This window comes from Polypterus senegalus, chromosome 7 (assembly GCF_016835505.1).
Source record: "Polypterus senegalus isolate Bchr_013 chromosome 7, ASM1683550v1, whole genome shotgun sequence".
In the NCBI taxonomy this organism is placed as follows: domain Eukaryota; kingdom Metazoa; phylum Chordata; class Cladistia; order Polypteriformes; family Polypteridae; genus Polypterus; species Polypterus senegalus.
In genome coordinates this window covers 144,524,236-144,544,031 of record NC_053160.1, presented here as the reverse complement: position 1 = coordinate 144,544,031, position 19,796 = coordinate 144,524,236, and the positions used below count along the sequence as shown (strand labels likewise).

The window sequence follows — 19,796 nt, the reverse complement described above, 5'->3', positions numbered from 1 at the left end:
CATTTGCAGAAATTTCCTTAAAGCATCAAACTGCTGCCATCACTTCTGTCACTTGTGTCCCTCACAAGAACACAGTCAGGCACTCACAGCAGAGGATGTGTGAGATTCATGTGCTATAGTAGTTTAACAGAAATGCACTGTGTCTGAGGGAAGGTATACTGATATGTGCATTGCACACAAATTTTGATTGGGAACAGTGTTATGTATTTTTATAGCACTGCACCACTGTGGAGCTCACAGAATCTGAGTGTCCTTGGTCTTTAGATGGTTCTTTTAGGTAGCTCACTAACTCTTAATATGGCCACACAAGTTGGAATTGTTTTGCAGCTCTGGCCTTTTTGCTCCTGTAAAAGTGTCCCCCTGAAGCCATTCATTTGTGTGATGGAAAGTCAGCTGATACTGCGGGTGACTGATCCCCTGGTTAATGAAACTTGCCAGTTATGTTACAATATTTTTCATTGATCACCTGTTTTCATAACCTGTTTATCCTGGGCAGGGTTGTGGAGATCATTGTGGCATTATATTTTATATAACCATGCAGTGAGATTTGGATGCCGGACCAAGAAAGTAACAGTATGGTGGTACTTGTTTGGTATTGCGGGCAGTGCTTAAGGTGGGCTGGTACCATTAGTGCTGGTAGATTCAAGAGGACCCCAACCCTCCGCTATCATATAATAATATACATGTGCTCAGAACCCCAAGCAGGAACCCCTCTGCCCTGTCATGTAAATGTAATAACAAATAGGGAGAATCAACACTCAACGTCATGCACTTTGTGCAGCATATTGTTTTCACGTATGACAAGAGAAGGTAAAATATGCGCATAACAAAGCAACAATGAAACAAATCAAAGTATGGGTTTTTCTATAACCCATGCCTGGCTGCTTTTTTGTTCATAAAATGTTTAAAAGAGAATAACTGAGGACATTGTGTTTGAGCGAGTAAAATTAATTAGTAACTTCTAGTTTTCCATTGGTTGACATTTATTCAAAACCACTTTATGATGAGGCAGATCTAATTTTTGAGTTTCAATATGGCATTGTGATTTGTAGCAATTTGAAATTAACTTGGAATGAAGCACTTTAGAGTCATTGTAATAACATTACCAAATACAGCTATGTGAGCAGAGTTGTAGTGATCTGTTAGACAACAAAACTAACTCCTGTGTCTCAAGCTAATATGGCTGCGCACTTTTCCCCCACTGCCCAGTGCAGATGCTTTCTGCGATACATAGGGGATGAGCAGTTAATTATTCGTAATCTGTATCACTCCACCTCACCAAAGCCCAGGGAGATGGTATCATACATTATCATTGTTTTAAAATAACAGTAGGACAATGTGAACTTTTAGGACATCATACAGCAGTAATGTTTAATGTAAAACTATAGTCTTGCTCTAATGTTCTCTTTGGACAGCAAAGACTCTTTAATGGCACATCTTCATGCACATACTTTGCCACCAGCTTTTGCAAGAGTTAACTGCACATTCTGCAAAAAAAAATTCTGGGGTCTTGGAGATAAAACTAGATGATTTTCCTTACAGTGAAATGAGTGATTTAAAATAATTGGGTGATCTTTTTTAATCCATCGCCAGACTCACTGGCATCAACAACCTTCGTTTTAAAGGCCTTTTTAGCTATTTTAATCTTGACATGATGACACCACACATGTTAATAGTAAAAATAACACCAGACCCTAGTATCTGTGATTTAAATAACACAGGTTCCTTCTGTATATTCCCTAAAGAGATTGCAATCATTGGCACCTAATCTGGAACACCCAATTTTAATTTTATGGATTTAAAGTTGTAATAAATGTAGGAGGGTAGTTATTTTTTTCCTGCTGACAATTCTGCAGTTTTGTTAATTTAGATTAGGAAAAAATATACCTTGTCAATTTCATTTAGCATTTGTTCATGTATATCATCTTTATCTCTAGTCACTGTTTAAATAAGGATGGTCACCTGTTCCTATTCAATTAAGCTGAAAAAGCCAACCATTTCCATGGGGTGTACTTACTTTTTCACATGACTGTATTTCCATTAACATGGTCAGTTATAGGGGCATAACGTAGGAAGGGAGTGACCCTAGTTTTGAATCATTGTTTAATAGAGAATGAGGCATTCCTGGCATCTGATCGGTTATACATCCTCCAGCAAAGGTAGAAAACATTACCAATTAGGACACATCTCTCTTTTCCTCCCTCTCTGTCAGTCTGTTTCTCCTTCTCAATCTGTCCTGTACTGTTTCTACTGTCTGTTGGTTTTCTGGGGTACTCAGCATGTGTTCAGGGCTTATCATTGGCATATGCAGAACATCACCCACTGTGAATAGTTTTGTTAAATGCAAAGAATTATTATTATTATCTCCTCTATCTGTTCCAGAAATCTCATGTAAAACTTTAGCCTTCCCAGTGTTACTCTGCTGTTGCTCTTCCCTTTGCAATCTATATCTCTATATTATACTTTACAAAAGGTAGAAAACACTGTAGAATTTGGAATAAAGCATAAGTACTTGGGCCAACTGCTATAGTAAACACAAGAAGATGTTTAGAATGATGGAGAACATAAATTGTGTGTGATACATGGATGCTAAGGAAACAACCAAAACATACTTGTGAATGTGAAATAATACTAAATAAAAAAAAATAATAAAATAAAAATCTGAATATTCTTACCAAGCATTGCATCTGTCTCAACACACATGGCATAATAATAAGCTCGGATATTTGTTATCTCCTTATCTGAGAAATGTGCAGTGCAGTTTTTGGTGTATGTTGAGTAATAGTCTACTTGGTTCATTTTGGAGAAAGGAAGCCACTTAGGCACAGTGATATTTTGCAGAGAAATCTGAAATTAGTAATACAATCAGTTAGTTAAGAGTTTGCTATGTCTTGCAATTACTGATTAAAGCAATATGTGAAAAAAACTGTGCTATATATTTGCATATTTTATTTCATTACATTCTAAATAGTACAGTGTATTGAAAAGGAAGAGATAAACTCATTAAGAATTTATGGTTTAACATATTTAATCTTCACTACAACCCAATTGTAGATGAAAGAAACCCTTGTGTAACATTACTGCCTTAAGGTAAAGTCCATCGAATCCATCCATCCACCCATCCAAGAAATGGTAGAAGGTCAGAGGAAGTACCCCAGTTTGAGGCCTCAATCCAACTACATGGCACACTCTTATATACACACACAGCCTCTTGCCAAATCAATTTGGTGTCATTAATCAACCAAACACAAAGTCATTTTGGATTAAAAAAGCTCAAGGAACAAATGATTTAATATGTTTATTTAATGGCTGAATGATGTGTTAAAAAAAAAAAAAAGATTAATGCTGCCTCATAGCTCTGGGAGACTTAATTGAAACCCCTGCTATGTCACAGAGCTTATGGAATTCTCACATTCTTTCCATATTTGTCTGGATTGTTTTATTCATAGTACTCCATTTCTTTCTTAAGTACCTGGAGATAATCCCACAGTGAAATCTAGAGAACATGGAACTCCACAAAGACAAAGTTTTGCCTAGAATTAAAATGCAGCACTTGGGAGCTGTGAGAAGGCACTGCACTGACTACTTTAACATTGTGCTGCTGAAAATGTAAAGAAATTATATAATTAAAGTCATAATGTTGACAAAGGTTTACCTATTAATGAATCTAACACCTACAGCCTTTCAAATGAGAACCATATTATGTTTAAGTAAACACAAACACACTAGACTATCTGTAAAGTAACATTTTTGGATTTTCATACATTCATATTCCACCACTCTAGTCCGAGTCTTTCCAGGATGTCTGCACTTCTCATCCTATCTCTAAGGAAGAGCCCAGCCAACCTGCAGAGAAAGCTCATTTCGGCCAATTATATTCACAATGTCATTCTTTCAGTCATTACCCAAAGCTCATGACTACAGGGAGGGTAGGGACATAGATGTACTGGTAAATTGAGAGCTTTCCCATCAAGATAAACTCCTTCCTCATCACTATGGATCAGTGTAATTATGCTCAATGCCCCCATCCATTTATAGGTGTCAGCAGCCCTTTTCCCCTTACTCATGAACATGGTACCTAAACCTCTCCATTTTTTCCTACTGAGAACCATGACCTCAGATTTGGAGGTGTTGATTCTCATCCCTGCCACTTCACACTTGGTTGAAAATTGTTCCAATATGTGCTGGAGTTCAAGCCCAATAAAGATAAATACCCTCATGAATCAGCAAAGAGCACTTTCATATATATATATTTTTTAATTTAGAATTCTAAATTTAATACATTGACCTTATTTTGCATTATTTATTTGTGATTTGTTTTTGTAATTTTACTTCTGGGCACTGTGCAAGCAGCAGCCTTTTTATAGAAGCTCTGTATTTCTCACTGTTTTTCTTTTTGTTTCTTAACTCATCTACTTGTTACTAATCTTATTTAGGGGCGACACGGTGGCACAGTGGTAGCGCTGCTGCCTCACAGTAAGGAGACCTGGAGTTTGCATGTTCTCCCCGTGTCTGCATGGGTTTCCTCTGGGTACTCCGGTTTCCTCCCACAGTCCAAAAACATGCAGGTTAGGTGCACTGGCGATTGTAAATTGTCCCTAGTGTGTGTGTGTGTGTCCTGCAGTGGGCTGGCACCCAGCCCGGGGTTTGTTTCCTGCCTTGCGCCCTGTGTTGGCTGGGATTGGCTCCAGTAGACCCCCGTGACCCAGTAGTTAGGATATAGCGGGTTGGATAATGGATTTCTTCCTCTGCAAATGGGGACCTATCATCAGAAATGATTCATCATGTCATCAACAACTTAATAATGATTCACTCTGACCCTACAGTTACAATACAAGATGACTTCAGTCATGTGACTTTGATACGAGTGACTGCAAATATCTACCAGTTCGTGACTGGCTCCACTCAAGGAATTAACAATCTGCTGATTAACAATCTGCTGTATTCAAATGTTAAAGATGCTTTTAAGTATAATCTACTTGCTCCTTTAGACAAATCTGACCACAATCTGATTCATCTTATTCCCAGCTACAAGCCTATTATTAGATGACAACCTGTTTCCACCAGAATAGTGAGAAACTGGAGCCTGGTGGCTGAAATGACTCGAAATGACTGCTTCCAAATGACTTCTGAGAAATGATGTGCAAGTCACATGGGACAATATTGAGTGACTCTGTCACTGCAACACAGACTATATTATTTTCTGTGTCAACACAGTGTTACTCACAAAGACAGTCCAGGATAATGGAGGATCAAAAAAGGTTTCCTGAATGAGAAAAAGACAGCATTTAAATCTGGTGACAAACCATGTGCTAAAGAAAAACCTGAGGAAAGAAAGGAAGCTTACAAAGCTGAAATAAAAAAAACAAACTAACTCAGAATAACATGAAGGATGTTAGGAATGGACTGGGTATATTTACAGGACTAAAGCAATCCAGGGCTCAGGTGCTAGGACGGGATCAGGACAAACCTAACACCCTGAACCAGTTTTTTCATAGATTTTCTCTCACTTCCACGTTCTTCCAATAATCAGTCTCCCACACCATCCCTTCTACATCAACAACTCCTGTCAGGTCAACTGGAATGGCCAGTGACAAATCCACCTCTGACCTTCAGTGTGGACTGTGTAATTGTAAAGGAAACAATTCATCAAGCTACATACAGGAAAAGCTGTGGAATCAGTCCTTGCGTTTTAAGGCCTGTGTGACCAATTTTGCGGTGCACCCAGTCAAAAACCCACACACATATATGGGCAGAACATATAGGTTTCACATACAGTATATAGTAACTGGGCTGAGACATAAATGAGTTTGAAGCTGTGACATTGCAGGATTGACAACTGTAACACCATTTAAAATTTTTTAAAATGTTAAATGACAGTAGGGGTTACAGTGAGCTGAAGTAATTAAAATTAAAAAATGAAGATCCTTCACCTTCTGAGCAAATTAAAGTGTAATAAAAGCTTATTTGGTAACAGTTTAAAAATACACAATACATGCAGAGATGATTTAAATCTAATATCAGTTTTGAATATTATTGCCCTCAATGCAGACAACATATAAAACTAATATCTGTTAAAAATATCATTGTGCTTTATCAATTTCTAGACAGTACTATTAAACTTGAGAAAGGATTATAAAGCTAATTATCTTCTACATGCATAAAGGAAGAGATCTGATAGCAGATATAACACCTTTTAATCCATTAGGGATTCTGTGAGAATACATCTTTTAACATGAAAAAGATCAAAATTACTACCCACATGTTTAGCTTTCATTATGATTCTTTGCTCCTCTTTATAATATATAGTTAAAACATTTAAACACATTACCAAATGTGCATCATGTGATTTAGAAAAAAATTAGGATAAATTGCTACTGTGCTTGCATAGTATCAGTATTATAATGTGATAGAAGAGTACAAATTCATTTTAGTGTCTGAATTTTATTTTGAGATAGACAATTCTTATATTTTTAAGTTTATATGGAGTAGCTGGATAGTGAAGGTTATTATTTTTGAATCACCCACCCATACATCCAATTTCTATCCCACTTGCTCAGTTAGAGAAGAGACAGGGTGGATCCTGAAGGTACATAGTAATCAGTTCTGAAGAGGTTGCCAGTCAATCATAGTGTATATTCACATTCATACTTGGTGAAATTACAGTACAAATGCCAATTTATTTAATACTAGCCAACCCACGGCGTACCATACGCCACATAATCAGGCCGGTTTTTTAATGATTTTTAAACAGGGAGAAAATTAACATTTGAAAAATCGGAAATGTAATAAATCAGCAAGAAAAGCAAGATTGTAACAATGCACGGAATGAACCAACACACAATCGTCCGTGACTGAAAACTGATGGACTGCCATCGCGCCTTCTCCTGCCAGACGGAGGGATGGGGGTACATGGCGCTCAGGCGCGGAGGGTGGAATGGGAGGAGAGGAGAAAGACTTTCATTCAGCTTCCTCTGTCACGCTAGTCTGCTGATTTCTCGTTCAGTGTGCATTGCCTGCTCATGTGCCCACCTCCAACTCGTCACTTGAGTCGTTGTCTTTGCACAGTCCAGATGCACCTGTGACTCACATAGACTTTTCATTGCTCTGTGCGGTTTTGGCTGCTTTTCTATATATAATCCACCAAGACAACCGACCACGGTAGTAGCGAGGTGGGAGGGGGTTGTGTACCAAGGTTATTATAGTTTTGCCTTTTTATATTAATTTTTATTTCTATATTTTTTCTGACCTTACTTGGAAATTCAGTTTAGTTTTAGTTTTCCTTCATCATGTATTTTTAGTTTTAGTTTAGTTTTTATTTTACAAAGACATTTCTATTTTATTTTTATATATACAGTAATCCCTCCTCGATCGCGGGGGTTGCGTTCCATAGCCCCGCGATAGGTGAAAATCCATGAAGTAGAAACCATATGTTTGTATGGTTATTTTTATATATTTTAAGCCCTTATAAACTCTCCCACCCTGTTAACATTATTAGAGCTCTCTAGACATGAAATAACACCCTTTAGTCAAACGTTTAAACTGTGCTCCATTACAAGACAGAGATGACAGTTCTTTCTCACAATTAAGAGAATGCAAATATATCTTATCTTCAAAGGAGCGCCATCAGGAGCACAGAATGTCAGAGAGAGCGCTAGCTAAGAAAAGCAAACAATCAAAAAATCAATACGTGCTTTTAAGTATACGGAAGCACCGCGATAAAGCGGCATTTTGTAGAGGAGCGTCCGTGTCCTCTGTGCAAACTGCCCCTCTGCTCACACCCACTCCGTCAGGCAGAGAGAGTGAGAAAGATAGAGAGAAGCAAGCAATCTCAAGTACCACACGGGAAGCATATCTTATATCATTGAGGAGTTTTAGTTAATATGTACAGTAATCCCTCCTCGATCGCGGGGGTTGCGTTCCAGACCCCCCCGCGATAGGTGAAAATCACAAGTAGAAACCATATGTTTCTATGGTTATTTTTATATATTTTAAGCCCTTATAAACTCTCCCACACTGTTTATAAATATTCCCCACAGAGTTATACAGCATAATCCCTTTGTATTCTCTTAGATATTAGGTAAGATTCATTGAAATTATGTATATAAACACACTGTTTATATACAGTAAAACCTAAATATTATTTTAAAGATATTGAGTGTCTCCGATATCACATATGTTACAGCCATTACGATAGACAGGCCACCAGCAATAAATACGTACAATGCAACAAAAATAGTATACAGTAAATGTGTGTGTGTACAGTGACACTAAACGTACGTACATGTACTAAGTACTGTAAGTAGAAAATTAATTATGGTTACTCACCAACAATGACACGATGACTTGTCCGATAACAATGAGTTTTATTTTACTGCACAACAAAGGAGAGCGTTACAGCCCTTAAAGGAGCCACTTCAGGCGATTGTGTAGCACTGCCGTTGTTCTTCTTCTGGCAGTCTTCAATTCAAATCCCTAAAGCAGATTCCATCCAGATTACTGCCTTATTACATCCACTTACAACTTGTTTTGCACCCTGGTTAAAAGGACACTGTGGCCGTAGATCTTATATTCCTTTCCTACTTTTTAAATAAAAAGAATCGTAGCCTTCAACAAATCCAAAAAGTTTACCTTTTCGGCAATCGTTAACATCTTCCGTTTGCACTTGGGCACGGCCCCTGAAGCAGTAGCAGATCGCTTTGGAGCCATAATGAAGTGCTTGACTATGCACAAAGATAAACACAAAAGAGCACAACTCTTTACACAGCGAAACATGTTGATGCTGAATGAGCGAGACGAGACTTCCTGGTTAACACTGCATTCAGCAAGCAGGAACTTAACTGCGTGCTCTGATTGGTTAGCTTCTCAGTCAGGAGAACTTAACTGCGTGACTCTGATTGGTTAGCTTCTCAGTCATCCGCCAATAGCTTCCCTTGTATGAAATCAACTGGGCAAACAAATTGAGGAAGCATGTACCATAAATTAAAAGACCCATTGTCTGCAGAAAGCGGCGAACCAGCGAAAAATCCGTGATATATATTTAGATGTGCTTACATTTAAAATCGGCGATAGAGTGAAGCCGCGAAAGTCGAAGCGCAATATAGCGAGGGATTACTGTATTAGTTTCAGTTTTAGTTTTAGTAATTATAGTATGGTTAAAGAGCTACTATGAAGTTTAGTTTTTGTGTCACAATGAGACAGAACTATACACTTAATGGGTTTGGATATAATATGAATTTAATGTTAGTGGAAGCTGGCTATACTACACAACACACTTTACTATTTGGTTTTACTTTTGTCTGATAAAAACAAGCATAATCAAAACCAAGTACTGAATATGAACCTTTTTACACAATTTTATAATTTTTTAAATATCTGTATGCCATTTGTGCTGAACAAATCTGCGCTGACTGTTGGCACTGTTGTCTTTTCCTTTTATTGCCCAGAATGGGCCAATTTGTAATGAACTTTAGGTGAATTTTAAGGTGTGAGAGTTTTTTACTCTAAATGTCTACAGTACACAACATATCATGCTCCAGCAACAAAGTGCTTATAATGAATGCCTTCAATATTTCATTCAAAAATCTGAAACACTGAGCTTTGTTATTTTCTCCCAGCCATATTGATCTCAGGCACAAACAATTTATAGACAGAATTTTGCACCTGCAGGCCTGGAAAGATATAAAAAATAAGAAAATAGATTCTACTGTGCTCTGACATGTGTGACCATGAAAATCACGGGGATAAGGAAGAACAGGGGTCTTAGGCTTGAATGAGTGTGCAGACCCCACCTAGCTGTATTGATGGAAACAAAGAAAAACAAGCATGTAGTGTGAAGGTTAGGGCAGTGAGACTTGAAATGCCCACCATAAGAACAATAAACCCATAATGAGCAGAGCAAGAGCAGGTAATAGGTATATGGACAGGCACAAAACGACAGAGACCAAATCTGAGATTAAGAAAAATCTATACATTATCTAAACCTGTTTATCCCGAGCAGGATCACAAGACAATGATTATATTATGTACAATAAAGAACCATCTGTCAAAAAATAGATATTTTAAAGCAACAAATCAAATCAAATTAATAATATATTGAACAATTATTATAAAAGTTGAATAAAATGGACTGCATGAAAACTGTATTTTCGGACTCGGGGAGTTCTAAAACGTCAAGATTCATCAAAATGTCAAGGTCCGCAATTTTTTAAAAGTAGGCACCTGAGAAATAAACTGAAATGTTACTCACTGCGTGATTTTTCTGTCCATACGGTAAAGTTTTTGTTGACCAGCACATTACGATTTCAGGCGTTCATTAATTACATGTTGATATACAACACGTGCAAAGAAAGATGACACGTAAATCGCTTTCAACTCCACACGCTTTACACGCGTATTCAGCTCGCTCTGTCACCGCAAATGCTGTGTGAACAGCCGGCCTTCGTCACCAGCTTCCGTTCACCGGATGAATACGTGCGGGTGGCTCGTGGTGGATGGCTTTTAGTTTTAGAGTTAAAAGTTATAAGGGTTAAAAACTAACAGCAAGAAAATGAATTCAAAAACGAAAACTAAAATTATGTTTAGTAAATTATTATTTTATTTCAGTTTTCCTTTCCAGCTACTTTAATAGTTTCGTTTAGCTTTAGTTTTTCAATTCAGTCTTGTTAATTATTTTATTTCAGTTTACGAAAATGTTTTTTTAATAATAGTTTTAGTTTTGATTTTAGTTATCGTTAACTATAATAACCTTGGTGTGTACAAAGGGTAGGGACATAACCAGTGGGAGCGTATGAGTCGCACTTAGTGGGAATTCCACGCTTTGTAGCCTGAATGGGGTCCAACGGCTTACCCATGCCACTCTGCACCGGGTAGACACACGCTCAAACTCATGCATAATTATTTATTGAATGCTAAACACTTCTGAAAAGACATGGTTCTCTAAAACGGGTTGGTGTGAGAATACAACAGTAAGTAAATGAAAAGATGGAACTCTGGAGAGAGCAAAATACAACACAATAGTGAACCCTCGGCATAACTAACGCCGCATAATTATTTACTGATGGTTAAACACTTCTGGAAAGACACAGTTGTCTAAAAAGGGAGGGTTTGAGGATACAACAGAAAGTGAATGAAAAGATGGAACTCTGCAGAGAGCAACATATAATTGTCAGTGAGTGAAGAAGACGCAACAGAAGCTCACGGAGACCCGCCCACCAGCTGCCTGTGTGTGTGCCTCTGTCTGTCTCTGGCGCTGCCTGTGTGTGCGCGGCTTTCTCTCGCGCTGCCTCTGTGTGAATCGGTCAGGCACAGAGAAGGTCAGCTGCTGAGAGAGCGTCTCGACTGTTGCAGGGCCTGCATTGGTGAAGCAGGTGAGACGTAATGAAATAGAGGCACAGGGCTTATTGGTTTTTAAAGACTGCTTTCTTCATTGTGTTCTAACCTCAGTTTTAAAGGATTGTTTTAAGGATCCCATGGGATACCCATCACAAACTGTTTTACATGCTGCATATAGCGATTCACTTCCGCATGAAACATGCCTCTATGAACAGTCAACGTGGCTCTATGGTGCATGTGGACTGTACGACAGATAAACATAAATGACGCCGTTTTTCCTGTGTCGTCTTATCCAAGTTGGTGGCCGTGGTTCTCAGAGTTGTCGTATCCAATGGTCTTAGAGTTGGTGGGCGTGGCTCCTTCCTGCGTGAGCCATGGGCGTCTTATTTGTCGGTGGTTTAGTGAATCCATACCCCTTCCGGCGTGCTTTCCATGGGTGTCTTGCCTTAGTGAATTATATATATATATATATATATATATATATATATATATATATATATATATATACATATACATATACATATACATACATATATACATATACATACATATATACATATACATATATATACATATATACATATACATATATATGTACATATACATACATATATATACATATATATATATACATACATATATATATATACATATACACATATACATACATATATATATATATATATACACATCTCTTTTATTGCTTTAATGTTTACTATGCCACAGGGTTTGGTGCTGGTGTTTCATGCATACAGCACCCCAGGTAAGAATACCATGCCAAGTTGTTGACTGTGTAGAATATGCACATTCTCATTCAATATGTCCTGTTTTGAATACATAAGTAATACCGTGGGGTATTGTAATTGAACACACATGTATAATTTATGAAGCCAGGAAATTCTATTAAAAGTTCTACCTTGGAACTTTGTGTTAGTTGATAAGAGAGTGAAACAAAAATAACATAAAGGTCTATTGCCAGTGTGGGAGAAGATATTACTGCTGGGCTTGATTTACAATCTTCTAGTAAAAATCTGGATCACTTTGGAGTTGAGGTAGAGAAAACATTGGTTTTATCCCTGACAAGAATAAAGGTAAAAGCAATAGGAGGATCCGTGGATGTACCTGAACTAATGTACAGTAGGTTAACTAACAAATTTGGTGACTGGTGATCCTTCCATTTACTGGCAGAGTAGTTGCTTTTTCTGCTATATAACATTTTTCAAGTACTGTATATGTTTGGATAATTTGCTGAAGCTTAAAGCCAGCTCCCTAAGGAGGCTCTTAATAGTGTGTTGTATTCTTGTCTGTCTGTCTGTTGTACTAACACTAATATTTTGGAGTTGTCTTGTATATGGTACATTTGTGCATTTTTAAATCCATGTTTCTGTTTGCAAATTAAGGGAGACTGGGATAAGAGCACCTGATATTGTTTCAAGAATTAAATTGGCATTCTAAAATTTAGATAGATAGACAGATAGATACTTTATTAATCCCAAGGGGAAATTCACATAATCCAGCAGCAGTATACTGATACAAAGAAACAATATTAAATTAAATAGTAATAAAAATGAAAAGAATTAAAATAAAATTAATTTTCGCATTTACTCCCGGGTGGAATTGAAGAGTCGCATAGTGTGGGGGAGGAACGATCTCCTCAGTCTGTCAGTGGAGCAGGACAGTGACAAAAGTCTGTCACTGAAGCTACTCCTCTGCCTGGAGATGACACTGTTAAGTGGATGCAGTGGATTCTTCATGATTGACAGGAGTTTGCTTAGTGCCCGTCGCTCTGCCACAGATGTTAAACTGTCCAACTTTAATCCTACAATGGAGCCTGCCTTCTTAACAAGTTTGTCCAGGCGTGAGGCGTCTTTCATCTTTATGCTGCCCCCCCAGCACCCCACCGCATAGAAGAGGGCACTCGCCACAACTGTCTGGTAGAACATCTGCAGCATCTTACTGCAGATGTTGAAGGATGCCAACCTTCTCAGAAAGTATAGTCTGCTCTGACCTTTCTTACATAGAGCATCAGTATTGGCAGTCCAGTCCAATTTGTCATCCAGCTGCACTCCCAGATATTTATAGGTCTGCACCCTCTGCACACAGTCACCTCTGATGATCACAGGGTCCATGAGGGGCCTGGGCCTCCTAAAATCCACCACCAGCTCCTTGGTCTTGCTGGTGTTAAGGTGTAAGTGGTTTGAGTCGCACCATTTAACAAAGTCTTTGATTAACTTTCTGTACTCCTCCTCCTGCCCACTCCTGATGCAGCCCACAATAGCAGTGTCATCAGCGAACTTTTGCATGTGCAGGACTCGAGTCATATTGGAAGTCTGATGTATATAGATTGAACAGGACCGAGAAAGTACAGTCCCCTCGGTGCCCCTGTATTGCTGCACACAATGTCAGACCTGCAGTTCCCAAGACGCACATATTGAGGTCTGTCTGTAAGATAGTCCACAATCCATGCCACAGGGTGTGAATCTACTCCCATCTCAGTCAGCTTATCCTAAGGAGCAGAGGTTGGATGGTGTTGAAGGCGCTAGAGAAGTCCAAAACATAATTCTTACAGCACCACTGCCTCTGTCCAGGTGGGAGAGGGATCGATGAAGCATATAGATGATGGCATCCTCCGCTCCCACCTTCTCCTGGTATGCGAACTGCAGAGGGTCGAGGGCGTGACGGACCTGTGGCCTCAGGTGGTGAAGCAGCAGCCGCTCCATGGTCTTCATCAGATGTGACGTCAGAGCAACAGGCCGGAAGTCATTCAGCTCACTAGGACGTGATACCTTTGGGACAGGGTGATACAAGATGTTTTCCAAAGCCTGGGACTCTCCCTGTTCCAGGCTCAGGTTGAAGATGCGCTGTAGAGGACTCCCCAGTTCCAACGCACAGGCCTTCAGCAATCGTGGCGATACACCATCTGGACCCGCTGCTTTGCTGGCACAAAGTCTTTTCAGCTCTCTGCTCACCTGGGCTGCTGTAATTGTGGGTGGGGATGTCTCACCTATGCTGGTATCAGCAGAAGGATGGTTGGAGGATGCAGTACTCGAGGTGAGAGTGGGTTACTGTGATCAAACCTATTAAAGAAGTTGTTCATTTGGTTTGCTCTCTCCACGTCTGTCTCGATGGCGGCACCCGCTTGAGCTGCAGCCAGTGATAATCTTCATCCCATCCCACACTTCCTTCATGCTGTTGTTCTGCAACTTCTGCTCCAGCTTTCTCCTGTACTGCTCTTTCGCCCTGAGCTGGACTCGAGTTCCTTCTGCACGCACTTCAGCTCATGCTTATCACCACCTTTAAAAGCCCTTTTCTTCTGGTTCAAAAGGCCCTTGATGTCACTTGTAATCCATGGCTTGTTGTTAGCATAGCAGCATACTGTTCTTACTGGAACTACAATGTCCATACAGAAGTTGATGTAATCAGTTGTGCATTCAACAGCCTCTTCAATGTTCTCACTATGTGACCCAGCAATATATCCCAGTCTGTAGTTCCAAAGCAGTCTCTCAGAGCCTGCTCTGCCTCAGGGACCACTTCCTGAATGGGCGTGTTGTTGTAGGTAGCGCCCTCACTCTTGGTTTGTATTGAGGCTGAAGCAGAACCAGGTTATGATCTGCTTTCCCAAGCGCAGGCAGTGGGGTGGCGCTGTATGCGTCTTTAACGTTTGCATACAGTAGGTCGATAGTCCTGTTTCCCCGAGTGTTACAATCCACATACTGGGAGAAGGCAGGTAATGTTTTATCCAGCGTTACATGGTTAAAGTCTCCAGCGATTAGCACAAGTGCCTCAGGGTGCTGCGTTTGTAACTTAGCAACTGCGGAATGGATGATGTCACTCGCCATCTCCGCGTTCGCTTGAGGGGGGATGTAAACAATAACAGTAATCACGTGTCCAAACTCTCTGGGCAAGTAATAGGGGCGCAGACTTACAGTCAACAGTTCGATGTCCCTGCAGCAAGTGGAGATTTTAACGTTTACATGTCCTGAGTTGCACCACTTTGTATTGACATAGAGAGCGAGTCCTCCTCCTTTCTTCTTTCCACAGGTACTTGCGTCTCTGTCCGCTCTAACTGTGCTAAACCCGGGTAGCTCCACGTTAGCATCTGGGATGATAGACGTTAGCCACGTTTCACTAAAACACAGCACGCTGCATTCTCTGTAGGTTCTGACATTTTTCACCAGCACAGCCAGTTCGTCGATCTTATTTGGTAGTGAGTTTACATTTCCCAGGATCACATATTATAAACAGCCTCTGATATTTGAGCCTCTCTTCCATTATCCAGGGTAATTAAACACTGGTGGTAAGGAAGGTACTCTAGACACAAGCGTGAGAAAATAGTTGAGAGGGGCAATATGACCTGTAGCTTACCACCATAGCAGTAGATATTACAATATGACAGAGCGACAGACAGAGCTCTGGACTGGGGAAAAATATGACATGCTTCCTGAGGACAGTTCTGGGCATGTAATTCTCCAGATGTCAAGAATACCTAGCCCTCTGATCATAATGTGGTTATGGGGACTGAAAGAGCTTAGAAAGGCAGTTCAGAGTAGTCCCAAGAGATGTGTGCAGCAATATACCCTGTTGCACAAAACAGGAAAGGCCAAGAAAACTAGTGACAACTGGAATTTGAGAGTGAATCTTGACAGGAACTTTCAGTTCCCCACAGAGATTACCATAACTTTTCTCCAGTCAGACATTGAGTTGGGATCCACAGAACCAAATCCAGTGATACTAAGTGAGCTGACCGTGCCATGGGAAACAGGTATGGAAGAAGTCCACAACAGGAAGAGTAATATACAGATTTGAAGGCACAATGCACAGAGGCAGGATAGAGGGCTCTAATGAACCTTGTTGAAGTAGGGTGCTGAGGCTACATGACGTCAGCTACTCTTGATGTAATTCCTGATGCAATCTCACTCCTCCTTCAGCCACATAACCAAGGAAACTTTAACTCAAATCTAGTAGTGCAGGTATATCACCAGACCTTTTCCTACTGGATGTAAGAAGTCTGAACTTCTGTTTTCCATTTGCTGCTTGTTTAAATGATTCAAGCAATTGTGAAATACCATAAAGCAAAGACAAACATTTTCATCTCACTGAAAACTAATGTACTGGACTCAGTTTCTTGTAAGGTCATGATAGTGTGAGCTGATATCACATGATGTCTAGTTTTCACACACTTATGTAAATTCTTTCTTTCTTATCAAACCTTTAGTTTGAAACAGGCCAAGGCTAGATGAAAGCTGTTAGCTCTATTGTTTAAATGAGGATTAGATAATATCAAATAGCCAGCTGGAGAACACCAAGAGATAGTCAATATTCAAAAGGTTATAGTACTGGAAAAACAGAAAAGAAGGTACAAACAAACATCTCCCACGTACAAACTACTAATTACATTTTAACATTATATTATGTATTAGGAAGAGTTGGTATCCTACACTTTTAAATGAGAAAAATAACTATTATATAATATACCAATTGGAGTTTACTTTACAGGTCTCTTTTGACCTCAGAAGTAATTTTGGCCTTGACCCTTGAAGTGAAAGACATGAATTAAGTATGGTACCTGAAAGGCCAAGTCCAATTTAAAAAATACATGTAATACAAATAAGTGAGTACACATGCCAGCTCTCTGCTGCCTAAAAAACATATCATAAAAATTGATATGCAGCACTACTGAAAATAGTAGATGTGCTAGCCTTTGTTTGGTTCATTACTTGGGAGTGCTATTATAGGCTTTGACCTTTTGCCTCCTGGTATCTGAATAGCAATTTCAAAAAATGGATGGATGGATTTTTACTAAAGGATTTGTCACAAAGCAAAAAATATAAAATTACTAAGGTTTGTTGATTACATTATTACTAATTACATTATGACTTTGTTCATTACACCATTTTGTAATACTGAGATCCTCTTTAATAAAACCCCTGTGTGCGTCCAGGTGTCCGTGTGTGTGTGTCTTCTGATGAAGTGCGCACGTGCAGGGCCGCACATCGCACCGTGCCCAGCCCATGCGCACAGCACTGTGGATGCACACACACTGGAAGCTGGGCACACAGTGAATGGCCTAGCTGCGGCCGCACATGATAAGCAAATAAAGCACACACACTGGAAGCTGGGCACACAGTGAATGGCCTAGCCGCGGCCGCGCATGATAAGCAAATAAAGGACATCATTGCTGGGGAGAGTGCTGATTGGGTAGTCGCGACCGCGCACATAAAATCCGTTGTTGGGGAGACGCCACACATACAATAATCAGCTGCACACCACCACAGATTAAAATACTTGCTGGGGAACTGCACAGTACTTGCTGGGGAGATGCCACAGGCACGATTATAAGATGCACGCCACATATTACATCAGTTGCTGGGGACAGTCTGCTGATTGCCCAATGTTGTGATAGAAAATTAAAGTCATATTAAGGACATCAAAGCCAGTATTACTGTCAGAGAAAATTACAGGCATTTTACGGAAATACAAACCAGTATTACTGTTAAAGGCACACAATACAGTGGCGCATATTACAGCCATATACAAACCAGTATTACTGTAAGAGAAAATATTACGGACGTATCTACTAACAACACGCCACCCCAAAAAAAAAAAAAACGTCAAGTAAGACAAAAGACACAGACAATCAAATCCTATATAAGCAACATCTCCTGGAAGAACGGTCAGCTCAACAAGTAAACATCAACAAAAGAAAGGCTGAAAGACAAAGAAAAATACGAGCAAATAGATCGATTGAAGAAAAAGAAAATGAGCATCAGAAAAACGCTAAAAGAGAAAGACTCAGAAGAGCAAACCTTAGAAAAAGTTGGCATTTACTTGCCAGAACCAGTATTCAGCCACAGTCAGTTATATGTTGCTTTATCAAGAGTTAGAAGTCTTCCAGATGTTGTTGTCAAGGTTGTAGATAGTCCTGAACAAGGCAAATCGTTGCCAAACTCAGACAGAATATTTGCAATAAATGTTGTCTATAATAAAATTTTATAGAAACATTTCATGAGGTAAAAAAATAGAACATTTTTCCTAAATATCTTCTTAAGATATTGTGTATTACAAATTGTTACAAAGTTTTACACTAAGGCAATATTAATTATACTTAGTGTATTGTCATATACGTTTCTATTTTATTTTTATTATTATTTTACTTTAGGCTTCTTGCAAAAATATTTTTGACAAAAAAAAATTAAGACAACTAACAGAATGAGGTCAAGGTCCCTTGCAATTTAATATAGACTGTTCCTGCTAATGTTTATGCACTACTGTTCTAGTGCCCGTTATTGCAATGGGCTTAATGTCTAGTATTTTAAATAAATGACATTACTTATTTCCAGATAATGTTTTACTAGCAGTACATTTTTTTTTATTTTAAAGTGAGTAAAATTCTAGAAACTTGACTTTAATGTGGCAGCTAAAAAAAGTAAATTGTATTTGAATTTCACCACGATTACAGGTATCACATCTATTATTTCAAAATCATACATTGTTTAATTTAATAATGCAGGAGGCTGCTTTTATTATTGTCACTTTTATCTCATTATGGAATTAATTCAGAAATAAAAATATACAAATTATGCTTGCTTTGATAAAGTGATGATGTTACTCTAATGAAAAATGTTGCTTGACTAATATCTCAAATATCCACATTAGCATTCAACATATGGTGCTTTGAACCACAAGGCAAATCTCTTTAATTATATGACAATGTGTTATTGGAGGGGCACAATTGTTGAGACACAGTTAAAAATGGCATACAGTAGTTTACTACAGAAAATACATTGTCAAATACTAAGTTTGCACAATACATTGGGATCATGAAACCAAAGTAATGTTCATTAGCATAACTACCAAAATGTTCTTGTCGAAGGTAGGCATATACTACATACACACTTTGGAATGGCATGGGAATGAATGAGATGCAGCCCCCAGTTTTGAGTAATTATTGCATTTAAAGTCAGTCTTGTTCACTAGTTAATTCTGCTTTAGTATGGAGGCGTAAACAACAACAAAGTCTGAACACTATGTGAGGCACAGAACAAAAGCATTTTTATTGTAAATCTGAAATAATGGATGTATTTTCAATTGAAAAAAGTGATTTTATAAACATAGCCTTCATGTAGGAGCTGATGTAAAAAAAAAACAAATAAATAGATTTGAAGAATTATGAATTGGTGATATTTTAATGTTGAATAAATCTGACTTGACCATTAAATATTACTCCTTGGTAAGTGTTATTAACAACCTAATGTCTCCTCCAAATACAAATGTAAATCTAAACCTCAAAATGGCAAGTACTAAAAACTCTACAAAGTGTTTTTTTGATAAGCCTGAATTGAAAAGTGTGTTACAAAAGCAGGTTTTAAAAAGTTGTGTAAATGAAAATATCCTTAATAATCTTGATAATCATAATAATGTTTGATTTTTGTATTTTTCGCATTATTTTAGGCACTGTTTAT

The 19,796-nt window shown here is 38.7% G+C and overlaps 1 protein-coding gene across 2 annotated transcripts in view; it reads right to left on the bottom strand.

The window, feature by feature from the left end:
- Positions 1 to 19,796, bottom strand: part of arsk (arylsulfatase family, member K) — an 88,640-nt gene that overhangs the window by 42,753 nt on the left and 26,091 nt on the right. For both annotated transcript variants that reach the window (XR_005634403.1, XM_039759364.1), the window contains exon 5: positions 2,676 to 2,847. Coding sequence is in view for 1 of the 2 variants with exons in the window: in XM_039759364.1 (XP_039615298.1) it covers positions 2,676 to 2,847 (172 nt within the window). In the remaining variant the exon portion in view is untranslated. The remainder of the gene's footprint in view (positions 1 to 2,675; positions 2,848 to 19,796) is intronic.